This window comes from Pongo pygmaeus, chromosome 8 (genome assembly GCF_028885625.2).
Source record: "Pongo pygmaeus isolate AG05252 chromosome 8, NHGRI_mPonPyg2-v2.0_pri, whole genome shotgun sequence".
Lineage (NCBI taxonomy): Eukaryota > Metazoa > Chordata > Mammalia > Primates > Hominidae > Pongo > Pongo pygmaeus.
The window spans coordinates 138,724,065-138,745,014 of NC_072381.2; the positions used below are offsets into that span (position 1 = coordinate 138,724,065).

Here is a 20,950-nt window from a genome sequence, read left to right on the forward strand (position 1 = left end):
GCAGCTCGGACTGTGGGTTCTGTGGGCAGCATGGACTGTGGGTTCTCTGTGGGCAGCTCGGACTGTGGGTTCTGTGGGCAGCTCGGACTGTGGGTTCTGTGGGCAGCTCGGACTGTGGGTTCTGTGGGCAGCTCGGACTGTGGGTTCTCTGTGGGCAGCTCGGACTGTGGGTTCTGTGGGCAGCTCGGACTGTGGGCAGAGGCTTTGGCTACGTTTGTCATCATTATCATTTTATAGTATGTTTTTTGGAATGCAAATTTGCTGCCCTTAACATGTTAAAAGTGACCAAAATGACCAGTGATGATCGGCGGGAAATCACAGCTCCTCCGAGGGAGTTAGCAGCTGGGCCACTCACAGCCTCTTCAGACACAAGGCCTCCAGGCACAGCTCCTGGGCACAGGCGTGGGCGTGGGCCACCCTGGGGGCCTCACCGGCAGAGTCATAGAAGCTGCTGCTCCTAGAGCAGACCCCCGTGCAGCCCCTCAGGGACCCTTTGTGTGGGAGGAGTCGGGCAACGGCAGCCCAGCGCCTCAGGGTCAGCACCTGTGTGGCCGGCTGGAAAGGAGCGGAGTCACCCCGGGGCCTTCAGGCTCCATCAGTCCATCAGGCTGGGCTCTGTCCCCCGGCAGGGAGTGGCCCATTGTCACGAAGCCCATGGGCAGAGAAAGTAAAGCAATCATTAACAAATAAACAAGTAACTAGGAACTCAAAGATCTTCCCAATAAAAGCCCATCAGCTGTGTCATGACCTTAAAATTTGACCTTGAAAGAAGAGTTTGGGGGCTGGGCATGGTGGCTCACTCCTGGAATCCCAGCGCTCTGGGAGGCCGAGGCGGGCAGATCGCTTGAGCCCAGGAGTTCGAGACCAGCCTGGCCAACATGGCGAACCCCGTCTCTACTAAAAATACAAAAATTAGCCGGATGCTGGTGCACACCTGTGGTCCCAGCTACTCAGGAGTCTGAGGCAGGAGGATGTCTCGAACCCAGGAGGTCGAGGCTGCAGTGAGTGGAGATGGCACCACTGTGCTCCAGCCTGGCCGACAGAGCAAGACCTTGTCTCAAAAACAAGGAAAGAAGAGTTTTGGGGATGACTTCCCGCGCCCCACTTGCTTCCACTTTGAAACAAGTGAGGCTGGAGCCCTTCGCCCTGGGAGGTGGGCAGGGCCCCAGGAGGCCTCTGCTGCGGGGTCCTATGTTTTAGTGCACCCCAGTGTCCAGAACCCAACTCCCTGCAGCATGTGGCCTGGTGGCCGTGACGCGGTGTGTGGCCTGGTGGCCGGGACGTGGCGCGTGGCCTGGTGGCTGTGATGCGGCGCGTGGCCTGGTGGCTGTGATCCCTGGTGCACATGAGAGAGTTTTAGTTTTGTGCTTGCGTTCCTAGTCATGTCATAATCCAGCTCAGACCTGGACATGACCTCAGCCCAGCCCGTGCCCAGCCCCCTACTCCGTGGTTCCCCCGTGGGACTAGCATTCCTTCATTTTTATCCACGTTGCACGTTCCTCCAAGTCCTATTGTTTCATCGGCGCCGTTTTCAACTTTCTGAAAAGAGTTGAGGCCATCTGTGATCTTCTGGGACTTCCTTTTGTGTATTTCTTGTTAAACTTCATCTGCAGAGCACTGTGTGGCCGTAATGTGGCACCTGCTGCGTGTTATCCCGTCGGGTGAAATGCTACATTTAAATCCCCGCTTGTGGGGGGACCGAGGGGTGCGCAGATGTTTCCTGGTGTGTACACCAAGAACAGATCTTGGCGAGGTTTCTCTAGGGTGCGTGCCCAGGAGGAAGTGTGGCTTGTGGGTCAGGTGGACGTACGTCTGTTCCTGGAACTCCCCCAACTGCAAGCCCGAGAACACGATGTGAGGATCGCTGGTTCCCACAGGACGTGGACGTGGCAGGGGTCTGGGGTCTGGCTTCCACAGGACGTGGATGTGGCAGGGGTCTGGGGTCTGGCCTGGGGTCTGGCTCCTGCAGGACACAGGTGTGGCAGGGGCCTGGGGTCTCGCACACAGGACAGCACTGCGCTGCGTCTCCTTCCTGCGTCATAGGGTATGTGGGTGAGGAGTGCCTCTCCAGTGAAGGTTTATAACCCTAAAAAGTATTGTCTGCCCCTAAGAGCGTTTGCTTATGTGCGTTCTGTCTTTTCATGTTTATGATGTTATGAATTAAAACCAAGACATTTTAAGTTATCTATTAATTCATTTAAAAATCACAATACCCATTGCATGTTAACATACATAACATTTTTATGAAGAATATTTTTCTCTCCAAAATTAGTGAGAAGAGTGGCATTGGGTAGCATATTTGTAAATCTTTCACGTCTGGGTTGTGGAAAACGCCTGGATTTTCATGGCAGCTTCTGCATTCAGTCAGCTGTGATATCACATCACGTGGCCCCAGCCCAACCCCAAGCCCAACCTCAGCCCTAACTCCACTGTCCACTCATGAAGGAATGAGAGTGACCGCGGCAAATGCCGTCTCGGCATCATTACAGGAAGAGTTTAACCTCTTGAGCCACACTCAGAGAAAAGCTGGCTGACGGTGTCCTCTGCTGAAAAGTAGTTGCTCGATTTTAATATAATCAAATGTTTTAATGCTTCTTCTACTGTTAGGGTCTAACCTTCACAAGAAACCTTTCCCGTTTCAAGGTTGAGCCGATAGTCACTGATATTTTCTACGAAGAGTTTTAAGCTTTGTTTCACATTTGATCCACCTGAAGTTAGTTTAACGTTGTAAAGTTTTGCTGTAGGGGTCTTAGATATAGTTTATTAGATTTTCCTCAGGAATGTGATGTTTTTTGATTCTATTCTAAAATTCATTGTCCTCTTTTTGTTTTGTTTTGGTTTTGAGGCAGGTCTCGCTCTGTCACCCAGGCTGGAGTGCATTGGAGCAGTCACGGCTCACTGCAGCCTCCACCTCCTGGGCTCAAGTGATCCTCCCACCTCAGCCTCCCAAGTAGGTGGGGCTACAAGTGGGCACCACCATGTCCAGCTAATTTTTTAAAATTTTTATAGAGATGGGGTCTCACTCTGTTGCCCAGGCTGGTCTCGAACTCCTGCCTTCAAGTGATCCTCTCTTCTTGGCCTCCCAAAGTGCTGGAGATAAAGGCATGAGCCACTGGCCCTGGCCAATTGTATTGTCCTCTTTTTAATTACATTTTTCTGTTTGTTTGTTGCTAGTCTACAGAAATGCAATGCACTTTTTTTTCTTTCAAGACAGAGTGGAGCACAGTGGCATAGCTCACTGCAGCCCCAAATTTCTGAACTCAAGCAATCCTCCCACCTCAGCTTCCTAAGTAGCTGAGACTGTAGGCACACACCACCACACCCAGCTAATGTTTTTATTTTTATTTTTGTAGAGGCAGGGTCTTGTTATGTTGCCCAGGCTGGTCTTGAACTCCTGGGCTCAGGTGATTTTCTTACCTTGGCCTCCCAAAGTGCTGGGATTACAGGCGTGAGCCACTGTGTCTGGCCACAATTCACTTTAGTATCTTTATTTTATATCCAGCCATCTTGCTAAAGTTTTTTAAATATTTCTAGTAACTTACAGATTCTTTTAGTTTTCCTATTTAACTGATCAATCACTGACAAAGAAACAAGTGTTGGTTCCTCCTGTCCGATGGTCCTGCTGCAGGTTTTCCTTCCTTCTCTTACTCGATGCAGCAAGGAACAGCAATGAGTCTTGGAACAGAAGCAGTGTGAGGCTCAGCACTGTCTCATCTCAGGGAGAAACTGACCACTCCCCCCATCCCCCATTCTAAAAAGAGCGCTTTTCACCTTCCTCATCCAGAATGGCGCCCGCCTCCACCACCAGTCCCCCTCAATGCAGAGTTTTATCGTGCATGTGTGTGTGTCAATTTTACAAGAGGTTTCTTCTGCATCCTTTGACATGATCCTTTAATTTTTTTCTGAAGATCTTCATATTCACATCTTTATTTTATTATATTAAATCATCCTTTCTTACATAGAAAAACCTAAATTGGCCAAGTGTCTTGCCTTTCGTATACACTGTTTAATTTGATTGACTAACGCTTGCTTCAGGTTGTTGCGCATATTGGAGTGGACTGGCGATTTCCCATTTTGTTGATGTTTTCACCGGCCTCAGGATTGTTCTAATCTTGTATAGGCAGCACCCCCTCTCTCTCTTTGTCCTGTTTATTTAAGAATGGGATGATCTGTTCCTTGAAAGTCTGGTAAACAGGGCCACCTGTTTTCTTTAGGAAAGATTTTTAACTACTGCTCAGTTTTTAATAGCTACAGGACTGGCTGGGCACAGTGGCTCACCCCTATAATCCCAGCACAGGGAGATTTGGGGAGGCCAAATCAGGAGGATCACTTGAAGACCAGAGTTAGAGACCAGCCTAGGCAACAAAGTGAGACCCTGTCTCTACACAAAATTTTAAAAATTAGCCAGGCATGGTGGCATGTACCTGTAGCCCCAGCCACTCAGGAGGCTGAGGCGGGAGGTCTGCGTGAGCCCAGGAGCTCCAGGCTGCAGTGAGCCATGATTACACCACTGCACTTCAGCCTGAGCAGCAGAGTGAGACCCCACCTCTTAAAAAAATAGTTATAGGACTGATCTCTGGTGTTTCTTATTGAGTCAGCTGTGGGTCTACTTTTTATGTTTGTGAAATCTCTGGCCTTCAGCTGCAGGTGCTCTCCTCTTCGGCCGCTGCATTAGCTGCAGGTCACCCCGATTCTCTGATTAGACAGTTAATTTGTGCTTTCTCTTCTTGGTTTCACAGGGGTTTAGTTCATTCATTTTTCCAAAGAGCCTCCTCTGTGTCCCGTCTGCTCTTCTGGCCTGTCTGTGTTTTCTTTTCCATTGATTCTTGTTTCTCATTCTCTCTTTTCTTCCTTGTTCTGAGTTTAGGATCCATCCCTTTTCTGACTTGAGCTGGACATTTAGGTCATTGGCTTTCAGCTTTTCTTCCTTTCCAATATCAGTAAGAGTACTTAAGGCTGTGAATGTTCCTCAACATGTAGGTTTTGTTGCATCCTATGAGTTTGCCACATAATGTTTGCATGATCATTTCCTTCTGATTTTTTTTATTTCCACTGGGATTTCTTCTTTAGTCCCTGAGTTATTTAACAATGTGAACAGATTGGTTTTTTGTTACTTTTTATTGAGATATACATGCAGAAAAATGCATATATCACAAACATACAACTTGATGGATTTTCACACCGAACATCTGTGTAAGCAGCACCCAGATGGATGGCAGCAGCTCCTGCCTGTTCCCCGCGTCACTGTCCGGACAGCGCAGAGCAGAGGTTGCGGTTTTCCTGTTTTTGTGCCTCCTGTGGGTGGGTGGGCTCATGCAGCGCTTACCTTTGGTGGCTAGTCCTCCAGCCAGTGTCACAGGTGCGAGATTTATTCCATGTGGCCATGGAAAGCATTTATTCCCAACAGTCGTCTCTAAACTTCCAAACACACTAGGGCTTTTATGTGTCATTTTCATTCTCTTCTTAACTTCTCCAGCCTCCACCCCATGAGGCTCCCCTCTCCACCCCGCTGCCCTGAGCATCCATGGGCTCCAGTGGCCCAGCCTGGAAGACTCCGACCCCTCCCCCATCGCTGGCCTGTTTTCTTGGCATTCATCCACGACATGCAGGCTTAGCAAGTGTCTGGGCTCACAGACAGCAGGGTGAGTGGGGTCCTGCCTCTTGCTGGTTCTGGTCTACACAAGTGACAGACTTGATGTGAGACCCACAGGCTGGGGATCCAATAATGCTGGGACGTGAGAATGGGGCCCCAAGGCTCTTGTTTGCATCAGAGGCCTCCAGAGGCCACTGTGAGAAGGTGGAGTTTAAACTGGGACCTGAGGTTGAGTAGGGTTCACTACATGAAGACGGGGAACTTCCAACACAGAACGAAGGGCAGTGAGTGGGAAGGTTGCTGATATACCAGGTGTGTAGCAGGCAGTGTCAACCAATAACTAACCAGAAGGTTATTTGCTGAGTTATTTTCTAAATAAATGGATTGATGGTTGGAGCATAGATGATTGATGATGGATGAATGGAGGGATGGATGAGTGGATGGCCAGGTGGATGGATAGGTGGATAGGTGGGTGGATGGGCAGGTGATGGTGGATATGTGGATGGATGGGTGGGTAGATAGGTGGATGGACAGATAGATGGTTAATATGTGGATGGATGGGTGGATGAACAGATGGATGGTTAGGTGGATGGATGGGTGGATGGATAGATGGATGGTTAATATGTGAATGGATAGGTGGATTGTGGATGGGTGGGTGGATGGGATTATGAACAGGTAGGTGGTGGATATGTGGATGGATGAGTGGGTGGATGGGTGGATGGTGGATATGTGGATGGATGGGTGGATGAACAGATGGATGGTTAGGTGGATGGATGGGTGGATGGATAGATGGATGGTTAATATGTGAATGGATAGGTGGATGTGTGGATGGGTGGGTGGATGGGATTATGAACAGGTAGGTTGTGGATATGTGGATGGATGAGTGGGTGGATGGGTGAATGGTGGATATGTGGATGGATGGGTGGGTGGAAAGATGGGTGGAAAGGTGGATATGTGGATGGATGGGTAAATGGATGGGTGGGTGGATGGGTGGATGGACAGATGGATGGTGGATATGTGGATGGATGGGTAGGTGGATAGGTGGATGGACAGATGGATGGTTAATATGTGGATGGATAGGTGGATGGGTGAATGGATGGTGGGTGGATGGGTGGATGAAAAGGTAGATGGTGGATAGTGGATGGATGAGTGGGTGGATGGGTGGATGGTGGATACGTGGATGGATGGGTGGATGAACAAATGGATGGATGGGTGGGTGGATAGATGGGTGGACAGGTGGATGGTGGATATGTGGATGGATGGGTGGGTGGATGGGTGGGTAGGTGAATAGGTAGATGGACATGTGGTTGGATAGATAAGTGGATGGATGGGTGGGTGGGTGGATGTATGTGTGGAGGATGGATGGGTGGATGAATGGGTGAGTGGGTGGATGGGTAGATGAATGAATGAGTGGATGGGTGGGTGGATGGTAGATGAACAGGTGGATGGGTGGGTAAGTAGATGGATGGGTAGATGAACAGGCACATGGATGGGTGGGTGGATGGTTGGGTGGAGGATAGATGAGTAGATGAATGGGTGGGTAGATGGTTGGATGGATGGATGGATGGATGGGTGGATGAACAGGCAGATGGATTGATGAGTGTATGAATGGGTGGGTGGATAGATGGGTGGAGGATGGGTAGGTGGGTGGATGGGTGGATGAACAGGCGGATAGGGATGGATGTGTGGATGGATGGGTGAATGGACGGATGAGTGTATGGATTAGTAGAGGACGGATGGGTGGAGGATGGGTTGATGGATGGGTAGGTAGATGGGTGAATATGTAGATGGATGGCTGGGTGGATGGGTGAATGGACGTGTGGATGGGCAGTTAAGTGGATGGATGGGTGAGTGAATGGATGGATGGGTGGGTGGATGGTTGGATGGATGGATGGGTGGGTGGATGGATGGGTGGGTGGATGGATGGGTGGATGGATGGATGGATGAACGGATAGATAGATGGGTGGGTGAATGGATGGGTGGATGGATGGATAGGTGGATGGGTAGATACATGGATTGATAGGTGGATGAACAGGCAGATGTATGGATGGATTTGTGGATGGATCATGGGTGGGTGGATTGATGGAGGATAGATGGGTGGGTGGATGTGTGGAGGATGGGTTGATAGATGGGTGGATATGTAGTTAGATGGGTGGATGGATAGATAGGCAGATGGATGGATGGTGGATGGGGAATGGGCAGACGGATGGATAAGTGGATGGATGGGTGGACGGATGGGTTCCAGGTGCCTGGATGGAAACAAAGGGGAATAGAGGGAAGGAATGAATACCCTGGCTTTCCGTGTGGTATGGAGATAAGTTCTATTCTCAAGGCTGAGGGAATCACTGTTGAGAGCATGATTCCGGGGGGGTTGTTGCTGGTCTCCTGCCCTCTGTGTGTGCAGTGCCTGGTACGCATATGTGCAGTGGGCCCTGGCCGTCTGGATGCTCGGCCGGGTTTTCGAACCTCTGGTCCACACTTTTGCCACTACATCTTTGCCCTGAGTGTCCTCTCTTGTCTTCTCACAGCTTCACTCACATCTCCATGGAATCCTCCCCGACCCATAGCCCACAGAGGCTGACCCCGCTCCAGTTCCTTGAAACTTGCTGTAGTTTTGCTAATGTGCTCTCCAGGTATTAGATCCCTTGGAGACCTGGGCTGTGCTTGGTGCTGCTCAGCCCCCCTGCGTCTAGGCTGAGGGAGGTGCCGTCTGGGGTTATTCTGCTCAAGCCATTGGCCACAGCCGAGAATGCTGCTGCCCACTCTGCAAGAACACTGTCCACAGTCAAGCTGAGAACAGCTCGGAAATGTGCAGACGTGCCCGAGCTGGCCTGGTCAGGCCATGGCAGGGCCAGAATTCAGATGCAGCCTCTGCCATCTGAGTCTACGTTCCCTGCTGCCCTGCATGGCAGCTGACCCAGCCCACAGCAGATCACCCAGCTGTGCGCCAACCTCTGCTCACCCTCTTCTGCTGGGGACCCATGCAGCTGCTGCCTGGCAGAGAATGTATCCATGTCCATGTCCAATTGTGTGTCTGTGTCTCTGTGCACATGTATACAGTATAGTGGGTGTCATGTGCACGTGTATGTAGTAGAGTGTGTGTGTGCATGGTGTGTGCATATGCATGCAATATGATATAGTGTGTGTTTTGTGTGCAGATGTATGTGGTATGGCATATGTCTGTGTGCATCTATGTCGTGTGTGCATGCATGTAGTGTGGTGTGTCATGCCCATGTGTACGTGCATGACATGCTATGTCTGTGAGTGGGTTGTGCACACATGTATGCAGTATGGTGCGCAGTGTGTTTCAACCACACGTGTGTATGATGGTGTGCATGTATGTAATATGGTATGCATCTTGTACATGTATGCTATGTGTGCATGCATGTAGTATGGTGTGTATCATGGACACGTGTGTAATGTGTGTGCATGCACATAGTGTGTCATGAGCACATGTGTTGCATGATGTGTACATGCATGTGGTGTGGTGTGTATCAGTCACATGTGTGTAATATGGTGTGTGTCCATGCATGTGCTATGGTGTGTTGTGGCCACATGAGTGTTGCATGGTGTGCATACGTGTGTGGTATGGTGTGTGTAGCATGCCTGTGTATGAACTATGGTGTGTGCATGTTTGTGGTGTAATGTGTGTGTGCATGCATGTAGTGTGTTATGTGTCACGAGCATATGTGTAGCATGGTGTGTGTGTGTAGCATGCATGTGTGTGCAGTGTGGTGTGTGTGCATGCATGTAGTGTGTTATGTGTCACAGGCACATGAGTGTATCGTGTGTGTAGCATGCATGTGTGTGCAGTGTGTGTGCATGTATGTGGTGTGTGCATGCGTGCATGTAGCGTGTTGCGTGTCACAGGCACATGTGTGTAGCATGGTGCGTGTCTGCAGCACTGGATTGACCCTCAGTCTTTGGGTGAGTACAAGGCTTTCAGTGGATAGTGCTTTTTATTTTTTAATGTTCACGATGAAACATTTTAAACATACAGAAAAGAGAGTAAGAACAGCATATGTGAAGCTACATTAAGTGAAACTACAGCAAGTTTCAAGGAATACTTTCCACCCAGCCTCAGATTTACCCCTAAAAGATCAGGCCCCTCTTAACATGTAACCACAAAGCCTCGGCCACACTTGGAAACGTTCAAGCCACTCCCAGCCTGGGTGGGTATGGACTGAGGGTTCCGGTCCCCCCTCTGCTGCCCGAATCTTGCTCTTCCAGCCATTTCCCCATGGGATCTGAGTGAGATCCACACACCCGGCTGCCTCCGTGCCTCCTGAGTCTCTCATGACCCCACACCCCCGATTCTCTTTCTTCCTTGTGGTTTTTGTTGAAAACCTGGTGGTTTGTCCCTAAGGCCAGGTCCAGGACAGTCAGGGGTGCCATAGGACTCAGGTTCCTACCAGGGCCTGTCGGGGGCCTGTGGCGTCTGCTCCCTGACAGCCGTCAGCAGCCACCATGAATCCTGGGAGCCGCCACGGTAGTCCTTGCCTTGGTTCGTGAGCAGGGCTCCCGCTGTCAGGAGAGCCACCCTCATCGACGCCGGGCAGCCACAGCAGACAGTCCGTGCGGACAGAGGTGGGAGGCTCGATTCCTCTTCATCCACCCGTTTTCAAGGCAGTGAGTGTCCCAGCATCCTCCAACGCGGACCAGTGAGCTTGGTTTTATGATCTTATGAATTTAAGATTCGCACATCTTTGATGGGATTTGGTCTGTTCTGCTGATTCCAGCTGAAGCTCAGAAGGTACCCCGGTCCTTGGGATGCAGCTCTGCTGGGCTCTGACCCACTTCTTGGTTTTGCAGGACGCTCCAGCCCCTTCTGTGGGGTTCCTGCCCCAAATCTGATCAGCCATTTGTCTGTAGAGCCCTGGCCAGTGAGGCCCTGTCTGGGCCCAGGCGGCCCTGGGAGCCCCCAGGTGTGTGTTCACAGTGTCCTCCTGAGGCCCGGGCTGCAGCGGACCCACCACGCTGAGTGCTGCAGCCAGCAATTCTTCTTTGAACCAGTCACCTCAAGTCCAGTGGAATTGCTTCCCAGGGCCACAAAGAGCCTCCCAGGGCTGACCTGGACCCTGATCCAAGAATCTCCAGCAGAGCAGAGGAGGGGCTTCCTGAAGTGAGACTCGGGAGAGTGTAACCCGCTTCCTACCCCCTAGAGAGGCGGCCTTTTCAATTTGGAGAAAAACTTTAACCAGTGTTGAACTGAAGCCCATTTGGCTTGACTGCGTTTGCTCAGGAATCGCATCTCGTGGGGAAGTTTTCACGTCCACTTCACGCGGGTGGCCAGGCCCTGTCCCCACTTGAGGCGAGAGCCACCGGGACGCCCGTCGCGAGCGCAGGCGCCATGGGAGCTGCAGGCTTTGGACCACACAGAGGCCTGGAGCAGGAAGCTGCAACGTCCGCCTCCTTGACCCGGCTCCCCGTTGCCCTGTGGCCTAAGGTGTGATCATTTCATACCTGATCGGCCTCCCTCCAGCCTGTTCCCCTCCGCTGATGGCCAAGCCCAGCCAGGCAGGGCCACTCAGTGCTCCCCGGACAGCATCCCAGGTTCTCTGGGACACAGGCCTGGAGAGAGGGCCCCACCCTCCCTTCCTCTGCCAGACGCCTGCCCGCGGTCCAGCCTCATCCTGCTGCCCTGGGGCCTCCGATGTCCTTGTTTCCTGAGAGTAGCCTTTCCTGGCAACATGACCCCCAGGGAACTCACTCAAACGGCTGCTCTTAGCCGGTGGCTGAAATACTGCAGTTTCTCAGATTCCAGCACAGTTTCTCACAGAAATCTGTTTCTCCATGTATCGCTGTCTCCTGACCCCCACGGGTGGCACACAGTTGTGTTTCCCTCCTTCAGGGCGCACCGTCCTTCAGGTCAGAAGCTTCCAGAAGGCAGAAATGCTGAGCTCCCTGCAGCGGTGCAAGGCAGGCCCCGTACAGCTCTGCACCTCGAGGGCCGACTGCGTCCTCTGGGCTCCGAGGGGCCCCTCTCCCGCGGCCATGCAGAGACCTGGGGATGAGAGGCTCCGCGGCTGCAAGGACAGCGTCTCAGGGGCAGGAGGAGCCCTTCCTTAACGGTGCCAGCCGGAGGGTGCTCTCCAAGTTCACACCCCAGAGGGTGAGGCTTCAAACAGATTAGGTCTGGATATTTTAAAATTATAAAATATTAGCAGAAACAAAGGAAAGCTGTCCCTGTCGCCTTGGGGTGGAGAACATCCTCCTACAAAGCTGCTGAAGATAAACAGGTCAGATTCCACACATTAGAGCTTAGAGCTCTTGGATGTGAGAAGGCACATAAACAATGTTAGAAGCCGGCAACAGACAGAGCAAGCATGTGTGCGGCGCCCAGGCTGAGGCGAGCCCTGATGCGCAGGGACACTCGGCAGTCCTACCTCAGCGGAGAGAGCACAGTCCTTGCATGGGGATTCAGAGGAAAAAATGAAAACTGCAAGTAGATACGAACAGATGCTTGGTCTCATTCATAATTACAAAAATGCAAATTAACTCGACGAGTGAGTTTACTCTAACAGATTGGCAAAGCCGTGGAGACTGGCTGCGGCCGATGAGTAAACCGGACGGTCATTTATCAGGAGGGTTTGTCGCAGCTGTCAGAATTGTAAGTGGAGGTGACCTGGGACCCAGCATCCCCCTTCTTGGAATTGAGGCTTTGCACACCTGATGTGGCTGCACAGACGCCACACGGGGCACCCACAGACACCACACAGGGCACCCACTGATGCCACACGGGGTACCCACAGATGCCACACGGGGCACCCGCTGACGCCGCACGGGGCACCTGCTGACGCCGCACGGGGCACCCGCTGAAGTGTCAGTCATGACAACAGAACGCAGGATGCACCCACAGCAGCATCAGAGCGGAGGGGACAGACCCTTTGTGCCCAAACATGCATGTCACAGGTCCCCCAGGGAGGTGGACCCTGGCCCAGGCACGAGAGGGTGGCAGGTCCCCCCAGGATGGCACAGGAGACCCCAGGAGTTGGCAGCAGAGCAGCTATCGGGGCTCCTGGCCCAAGATGCAAAGGCAGAGACAGTGGCTGGGGCCGGTGCCAGGCGAGCCGTGAGGGGACGGGGAGGTGCCAGGTCCCCTACCAGAGGCGCGTGCACAGCAGCGAGTCTGTGGGGATGGCCAGCGGCCGGGGGCCTGGCTGGTGTGCCAGGTGGGCTGCCCCAGGGCACCAGGCAGGGTGTAGGAGGGAGAGGGTAGAGGAGAAGCAGAAAACGGCCTGCGGGGAGGCAGGGCCAGGCATGGGACAAAGAAGGTCAGCTGGGGTTCCTGACCTGGAAGGAGATTCATGCCGTGAAAAAGCCAGGATGCAGGCAGAGCGCAGCTCGGGAGAAGGAAGAGATGCATGTCCGGCTGTCTGTGTGTGCTGGGTGTGCACGTATATGTCTGCATGTGTGCCCGTGTCCAGACCAGGAGGCCCCAAGACCATCCACACACACACGCGCGCACACACATACACATGCACACACACACGCACACACACACACACACACCCCCCAGACTGTGAAAGTGGAGCCACCTGCGAGGCACAGTTTATGCCCCAGAGAAGAAAGTGTGGGGTGCTGGGTGCTCCTGGTTTCTTCTCTGTGACACTTTGTCTTGTTCAAATAAGACATCTCAGGAGAAAAAGGAGTTTGAGGCAGAATTGGATGAGCTTGGTGATAGTGGTTGGAGCTGGGCTCGATAGTGGTTGGAGCCGGGCTCAGGTGGAGTCAAGGGCCCTGGGATCTGGCTGGGTCCCTGCATCCTGACCCTGAGACAGACCCTGACAGAGAGGGGGAGTCGGCCAGGATGACCAGCTAGCCTGGGGCCCCGGGATGCAGGGCTTTCTGTGAAGACTGCACACTCCGCTGGTCACCCTGGACCTCACGACAGACTGGGGAGGCGGGTCTCAGGGTTCTGTGATGGTATCTTGAGACCACCCAGGGAGAGGCCTGGGGCCAGGGCAGCCCAGGACACAGGTGCATGTCCACTCAGCTAGCCCAGGACGCGGGTGCGCGTCCACTCAGCCAGCCCAGGACACGGGTGCGTGTCCACTTAGCCAGCCCAGGACGTGGGCGCGTGTCCACTAAGCCAGCCTGGACTACAGTGGACACTTGGAGCACAGGTGCGGGGGCAGAGCAGGCCCTGGGTCAGGTCCCGGCTCCACACGTGAGCTGTGTGACCTGTGACGTGGCCCCAGGCAGATTCCTGAGCTGCTCTGGGTTCTGCTTCCTCTTGTGGGAAAGGTGAAGCCCCACAGGCAGCCATCCTGGGAAGAAGTGTCCAGGCCTGCGGTGAGGCCGTGTCCAGGGTGGACCTAGTGCAGAGCCCACGTTCTCAGGCAAGGGAGGAAAACCCAGACTTTCAAACAAAAAGAAAAACCCATCGTTCCTTCTATTGAAATCCAGTTTTTGAAGTTTTGAAGTTTTCAATCTAAACACTGAAAGGCACGGCAGCCAGAGGAGTCTGTGCCCCTCAAGGCTGCGGTGGGCAGAAAGCCCAGGGGGTGGGGCCGTGGGCCAGCTCAGATCTAGGCCCAACTGCGTGGGTGGCGTGAGTAGCAGCGTGGGTGCGAGCAGTGTGGACGCAGGTGGTGTGGGCGTGGGTGGCGTGGGCGCAGGCGGCAAGGGCATGGGTGGTGTGGGTGCGAGCAGTGTGGGCACGGATGGTGTGGGCACAGGCAGCAAGGGCATGGGTGGCGTGGGTACAAGTGGTGAGGGCGTGGGTGGCATGGGCACGGGCAGCGTGGACGTGGGTGGCGGCGGGGGCGGCGAGGGTGGCGGCGAGGGTGCGAGCCGCGTGGGCACGGGCGCTGCTTCCCCTCAGGAATCTCATGATCCCTGAAACTTGAGCTCCTGGCCCGGAGAAGTGGTGGCTGCGGTCGGGGTGGCGCACACGCACAGACTCTGGAGCTGACGGCCTGTCGTGCCCACAGGCGCACATCTACTCTCTGGGGGCCACGCTGAAGGCTGCCCTCGAGTACGTGGCAGAGCCCACACTGGAACCCAGGCTGAGCCAAGACCTCGAGGCGCTGCTGAGCCGGATGCAAGCGGAGGACCCCAGGGACCGGCCGGACCTCGAGGTAAGCGAGGCTGCCCTGGGCCACCCCAGGCTGTGACCCTAACCCCACAGACCTGGGCACCGCGTGCTCACCACACACAGGCCCAGCAGCCTCACCTGGGTTCCGCGACCACAGTCTCATGGCACGGCATTTTGCTTAAAGGAGGACTTGGTTTTTTATTGTCCATTTTTGTTATGAAAGGTCTCGCTTGTGACAAGCCTTCTGGTTCTCTGCAACCCAGACGTGCTGCCTTTTCATACTAGAAAATGGGCAAGGCAGGCGCAGGCAGGCTCTGGGGACTGTCCCCAGGTCACCTTCAAAGGATCCGGCTGTGTCGGGTGGGCGGCTGTGGGAGATGGCCCCTTCTCCGAGCCTTCCTGTCTGAGGTGCTCACGTCCCCAGAGCATCATCGCACTGTGTGAGGAGAAGCTGCAGCTCACATCCTCCTGTCGCGTGTGCCGGAGCCTCTCTGCTGTGGGGAGGAGGGTCCTCTCCATCGAATCCTTCGGAGCGCTGCAGGGTGAGCTCTTGAACCCACACGGGTGCATCCTCGTGCATGCACATATACCTGTGTGCCATGTATGCATACGTGCACATGCTACACACACACACACTGCACACATACCCATGCACACACACTGCGCACACACCCATGCACACACATGCCACACACACCCATGCACACTGCACACACACCTATGCACACACACACATGCTGCACACACACCCATGCACACACTGCACCCACACCCATGCACACACACACTTGCACACACCCATGCTGCACACACCCATGCACACACACTGCACACACACCTATGCACACACACACACATGCTGCACACACCCATGCACACACTGCACCCACACCCATGCACACACCCATGCTGCACACACCCATGCACACACACTGCACACACCTATGCACACACACGCTGAACACACACCCATGCCCACGCACTACACACACACGCTGCAACACACCCATGCACACACACATGCTGCACACACACATGCACACACACCCACTCACACATTCACAGAGATCACACAAACTCGTGTATTCACACACCGACAGTCACACACAAGTGTTCAAATAGATCACATGTGCCCCGTACACACATATTCACACTTGCTCACAGTCACACACATGCAAATTCAGGCATGCCTGTTCACACTGCACACACCCACACCAGAATGCACACATTACACGCCCGCTCTCATGCCTACCACGTCCACTGCCTCACACGTGGTCAGACGCGCAAACATGCTGGTCCTGTGCACACACCCATTTCCACACTCTCATGCGCATCGTGTTGCCTGTGCCAGCCTTGCAGGCACCCACCCAGGCAGAGGTGACTCAGGCTCAGCTTCAGAAGTCCGTGGCATTGGTGCCGGTGTGGCATTGGTGCTGGTGTGGCATTGGTGCCGGGCATCTGGGTGTTAGTCTCATGGGCATTTCGATAAATGGATGCGTTGATGTTTCACAACTGATTTTCACCTGCTCCCACCAGGGGCGCCAGGTGGGTGCGTTACAGAGCTGCAGCCGCAGCATCTGGGGCGTTCGTGGCTCACGTGTATTCTGGCGTCTCTCAGGCCGCCTTTGAACAGAGGCCATGTCTGCATTGGCATCACTGCCTGCAGCACGGAGCCCTGCGGGGCCTCAGGACGGTGGCCAGGGGCACGGCCGTGAGGAGCCTCATGGTGGCCGGCAGGGCCCTCCCTGCTGAGTGAGCACGTTTGCAGCTCAGGGTTTGTGCTGCTGCGGGAGGGGCGCAGTGTGGATTAGACAGTTTGTGCAGTGTGGATTAGGCAGTGTGTGCAGTGTGGAGTAGGAGTGTGTGCAGTGTGGAGTAGGAGTGTGTGCAGTGTGGAGTGTGTGCTGTGTGGAGTAGGAGTGTGTGCAGTGTGGAGTAGGCAGTGTGTGCTGTGTGGAGTAGGAGTGTGTGCAGTGTGGAGTAGGAGTGTGTGCAGTGTGGAGTAGGAGTGTGTGCAGTGTGGAGTAGGAGTGTGTGCAGTGTGTGCAGTGTGTGCTGTGTGGAGTAGGAGTGTGTGCTGTGTGGAGTAGGAGTGTGTGCTGTGTGGAGTAGGAGTGTGTGCTGTGTGGAGTAGGCAGTGTGTGCTGTGTGGAGTAGGAGTGTGTGCAGTGTGGAGTAGGAGTGTGTGCAGTGTGGAGTAGGAGTGTGTGCTGTGTGGAGTAGGCAGTGTGTGCAGTGTGGAGTAGGAGTGTGTGCAGTGTGGAGTAGGAGTGTGTGCAGTGTGGAGTAGGAGTGTGTGCAGTGTGGAGTAGGCAGTGTGTGCAGTGTGGAGTAGGAGTGTGTGCAGTGTGGAGTAGGAGTGTGTGCAGTGTGGAGTAGGAGTGTGTGCAGTGTGGAGTAGGAGTGTGTGCAGTGTGGAGTAGGAGTGTGTGCAGTGTGGAGTAGGAGTGTGTGCAGTGTGGAGTAGGAGTGTGTGCAGTGTGGAGTAGGAGTGTGTGCTGTGTGGAGTAGGAGTGTGTGCAGTGTGGAGTAGGCAGTGTGTGCAGTGTGGAGTAGGCGTGTGTGCAGTGTGGAGTGTGTGCTGTGTGGAGTAGGCAGTGTGTGCAGTGTGGAGTAGGAGTGTGTGCAGTGTGGAGTAGGAGTGTGTGCAGTGTGGAGTAGGAGTGTGTGCAGTGTGTGCAGTGTGGAGTAGGAGTGTGTGCAGTGTGGAGTGTGTGCTGTGTGGAGTAGGAGTGTGTGCTGTGTGGAGTAGGAGTGTGTGCAGTGTGGAGTAGGAGTGTGTGCAGTGTGGAGTAGGCAGTGTGTGCTGTGTGGAGTAGGAGTGTGTGCAGTGTGGAGTAGGAGTGTGTGCAGTGTGGAGTAGGAGTGTGTGCAGTGTGGAGTAGGAGTGTGTGCAGTGTGTGCAGTGTGTGCTGTGTGGAGTAGGAGTGTGTGCTGTGTGGAGTAGGAGTGTGTGCTGTGTGGAGTAGGAGTGTGTGCTGTGTGGAGTAGGCAGTGTGTGCTGTGTGGAGTAGGAGTGTGTGCAGTGTGGAGTAGGAGTGTGTGCAGTGTGGAGTAGGAGTGTGTGCTGTGTGGAGTAGGCAGTGTGTGCAGTGTGGAGTAGGAGTGTGTGCAGTGTGGAGTAGGCAGTGTGTGCTGTGTGGAGTAGGAGTGTGTGCAGTGTGGAGTAGGAGTGTGTGCAGTGTGGAGTAGGAGTGTGTGCAGTGTGGAGTAGGAGTGTGTGCAGTGTGTGCAGTGTGTGCTGTGTGGAGTAGGAGTGTGTGCTGTGTGGAGTAGGAGTGTGTGCTGTGTGGAGTAGGAGTGTGTGCTGTGTGGAGTAGGCAGTGTGTGCTGTGTGGAGTAGGAGTGTGTGCAGTGTGGAGTAGGAGTGTGTGCAGTGTGGAGTAGGAGTGTGTGCTGTGTGGAGTAGGCAGTGTGTGCAGTGTGGAGTAGGAGTGTGTGCAGTGTGGAGTAGGAGTGTGTGCAGTGTGGAGTAGGAGTGTGTGCAGTGTGGAGTAGGCAGTGTGTGCAGTGTGGAGTAGGAGTGTGTGCAGTGTGGAGTAGGAGTGTGTGCAGTGTGGAGTAGGAGTGTGTGCAGTGTGGAGTAGGAGTGTGTGCAGTGTGGAGTAGGAGTGTGTGCAGTGTGGAGTAGGAGTGTGTGCAGTGTGGAGTAGGAGTGTGTGCAGTGTGGAGTAGGAGTGTGTGCTGTGTGGAGTAGGAGTGTGTGCAGTGTGGAGTAGGCAGTGTGTGCAGTGTGGAGTAGGCGTGTGTGCAGTGTGGAGTGTGTGCTGTGTGGAGTAGGCAGTGTGTGCAGTGTGGAGTAGGAGTGTGTGCAGTGTGGAGTAGGAGTGTGTGCAGTGTGGAGTAGGAGTGTGTGCAGTGTGTGCAGTGTGGAGTAGGAGTGTGTGCAGTGTGGAGTGTGTGCTGTGTGGAGTAGGAGTGTGTGCTGTGTGGAGTAGGAGTGTGTGCAGTGTGGAGTAGGAGTGTGTGCAGTGTGGAGTAGGAGTGTGTGCAGTGTGGAGTAGGCAGTGTGTGCAGTGTGGAGTAGGCAGTGTGTGCTGTGAGGAGTGTGTGCAGTGTGGAGTAGGCAGTGTGTGCTGTGTGGAGTGTGTGCAGTGTGGAGTAGGAGTGTGTGCAGTGTGGAGTAGGAGTGTGTGCTGTGTGGAGTAGGAGTGTGTGCAGTGTGGAGTAGGAGTGTGTGCAGTGTGGAGTAGGAGTGTGTGCAGTGTGGAGTAGGCAGTGTGTGCAGTGTGGAGTAGGAGTGTGTGCTGTGTGGAGTGTGTGCAGTGTGGAGTAGGAGTGTGTGCTGTGTGGAGTAGGAGTGTGTGCAGTGTGGAGTAGGCAGTGTGTGCAGTGTGGAGTAGGAGTGTGTGCAGTGTGGAGTGTGTGCTGTGTGGAGTAGGAGTGTGTGCTGTGTGGAGTAGGAGTGTGTGCAGTGTGGAGTGTGTGCAGTGTGGAGTAGGAGTGTGTGCAGTGTGGAGTGTGTGCAGTGTGGAGTAGGAGTGTGTGCAGTGTGGAGTAGGCAGTGTGTGCAGTGTGGAGTAGGAGTGTGTGCAGTGTGGAGTAGGAGTGTGTGCAGTGTGGAGTGTGTGCTGTGTGGAGTAGGAGTGTGTGCTGTGTGGAGTAGGAGTGTGTGCAGTGTGGAGTGTGTGCAGTGTGGAGTAGGAGTGTGTGCAGTGTGGAGTAGGCAGTGTGTGCAGTGTGGAGTAGGAGTGTGTGCAGTGTGGAGTAGGAGTGTGTGCAGTGTGGAGTAGGAGTGTGTGCAGTGTGGAGTAGGCAGTGTGTGCAGTGTGGAGTAGGAGTGTGTGCAGTGTGGAGTAGGAGTGTGTGCTGTGTGGAGTGTGTGCAGTGTGGAGTAGGAGTGTGTGCAGTGTGGAGTAGTGTGTGCAGTGTGGAGTAGGAGTGTGTGCAGTGTGGAGTAGGCAGAACAGAGCCACACACAGCAGAGAGAGCAACGCCGTGTGCGGGAGGTGGCCGCTGACGGCCGTAGCCACATCACCCAGGTTCTTCCTGTGGGGACTCACATGTGTAATTCTCAAGGAAAATGACGTGCCTTTGGATGAGATAATTAGGTCCAGGCTCCCATAGGAAGCCCCAGTGGGAAGCCCCGCCTGGCCTGGGGGAGAGGCAGCCCCAGCCTCTAATTAGCCACGATGACGTGATGAGTGGGTCAGGCGAGGAAGGCAGGAGCCCCCTCCTGTGAGAGCCTGGGCTGGGGTCTGTGATCGCGGGAGGAGAGGGGAGGGGAGGGGAGAGGAGGGGAAGGGAGGGGCGCCCAGCAGCGATGAGAGCCTGCGCGGGGGTCTGTGATGGGTAATGGAGGGGAGAGGAGGGGAGGGGAGAGGTGGGAGGGGAGGGACGGGAGGGGAGGGGAGGGAGGGGCGCCCAGCCGTGACACATCTTGCTTGTGCCCAGATGTCAGCGAGAGCAGCTGGCGGGACAGACCTGCCCCAGGAAACACTGGGCCCAGGAGGCCGCCTGGGGACCCCAGCACTGACCCAGAGGTTCTGCCGACCCCCGAAGGCCCAGAGTCTGAGACCAGCCGGGGCCCCAGAGCCTCCCCAACCAAGGCTCTGCTGTCCACCCCGGTGAAAAATGGCGAGAGCCACAGCCGGGAGGGGCTGGCCGGCCTCGTCCTGGATGCCGAGCGCACCCTCGGGGAGCTGGACAGAGACACCCTCAGGAGAAGCCGCCTGCGGAAGGTGCAGACGTTCCCTAGGCTGCTGTCCGACAGCCCCGAGGCCACCCTCTGCCTGCCGCTGACCCGCGGGAAAAGCCAGCTGCCCATGTCGGAATTATTCTCTCCGGACCCCAGGAGGGCCTTTCTGGACAGGAAAAATGGCCTTTCCAGCTTCCAGGCTCAGCCCAAATGCAGGCTGTGGCCAGAGCAGGAGCCGGAACACCAGCTGGGACGGGTTCCCTCTGCAGGCCGCAGCGCGGACAGGGGCCCTGGGGTGCCCGGCAGTCCAGGACAGCCCGAGACTTCACACCCCAGCCAGGGGCCAGCAGAGGCCAGACCCCCACCCTGCCCTGCAGACCCTCAAGATGCTAGCGGTGAAGCCCAGACTCCCGGGGATGATGAGAGAATTCCAGAAGGAGCCAGGCAGCTGGAAACTGCAGCCGTGGAGAAGGTGGGTGCCCGGGTCTTGCGTGTGGGTGGAGGGGTCGGTGGTCAGTGAGTCCGGTCCTGGGCCTCTCCACAGACGCAAACACTTTGTTTGACTCAGAGAATTAACTTTCACCCTCACTCCATAATTAAAGACATTTTCATTGAGCTGCCCCATTTCTGAAGGAAGCTGTGGCTGCGGCTGGGGATGCTGTCACCCAGGCGTGGCCTC

At 54.7% G+C, this 20,950-nt stretch overlaps 1 protein-coding gene across 5 annotated transcripts in view; it reads left to right on the forward strand.

Annotated features, from left to right (window-relative positions):
* KNDC1 (kinase non-catalytic C-lobe domain containing 1) overlaps positions 1 to 20,950 on the forward strand; it is a 70,377-nt gene that overhangs the window by 9,358 nt on the left and 40,069 nt on the right. For 2 of the 5 annotated variants that reach the window (XM_054504007.2, XM_054504008.2), the window contains exons 4-6: positions 14,530 to 14,676; positions 15,058 to 15,175; positions 20,028 to 20,743. In XM_054504007.2, the coding sequence (XP_054359982.1) occupies positions 14,530 to 14,676; positions 15,058 to 15,175; positions 20,028 to 20,743 (981 nt within the window). Of the gene's footprint in view, positions 1 to 282; positions 756 to 10,045; positions 12,050 to 14,529; positions 14,677 to 15,057; positions 15,176 to 20,027; positions 20,744 to 20,950 lie in introns of those variants that run through there. The other 3 variants (XM_054504009.2, XM_054504010.2, XM_054504011.2) reach the window with 3 other exon arrangements.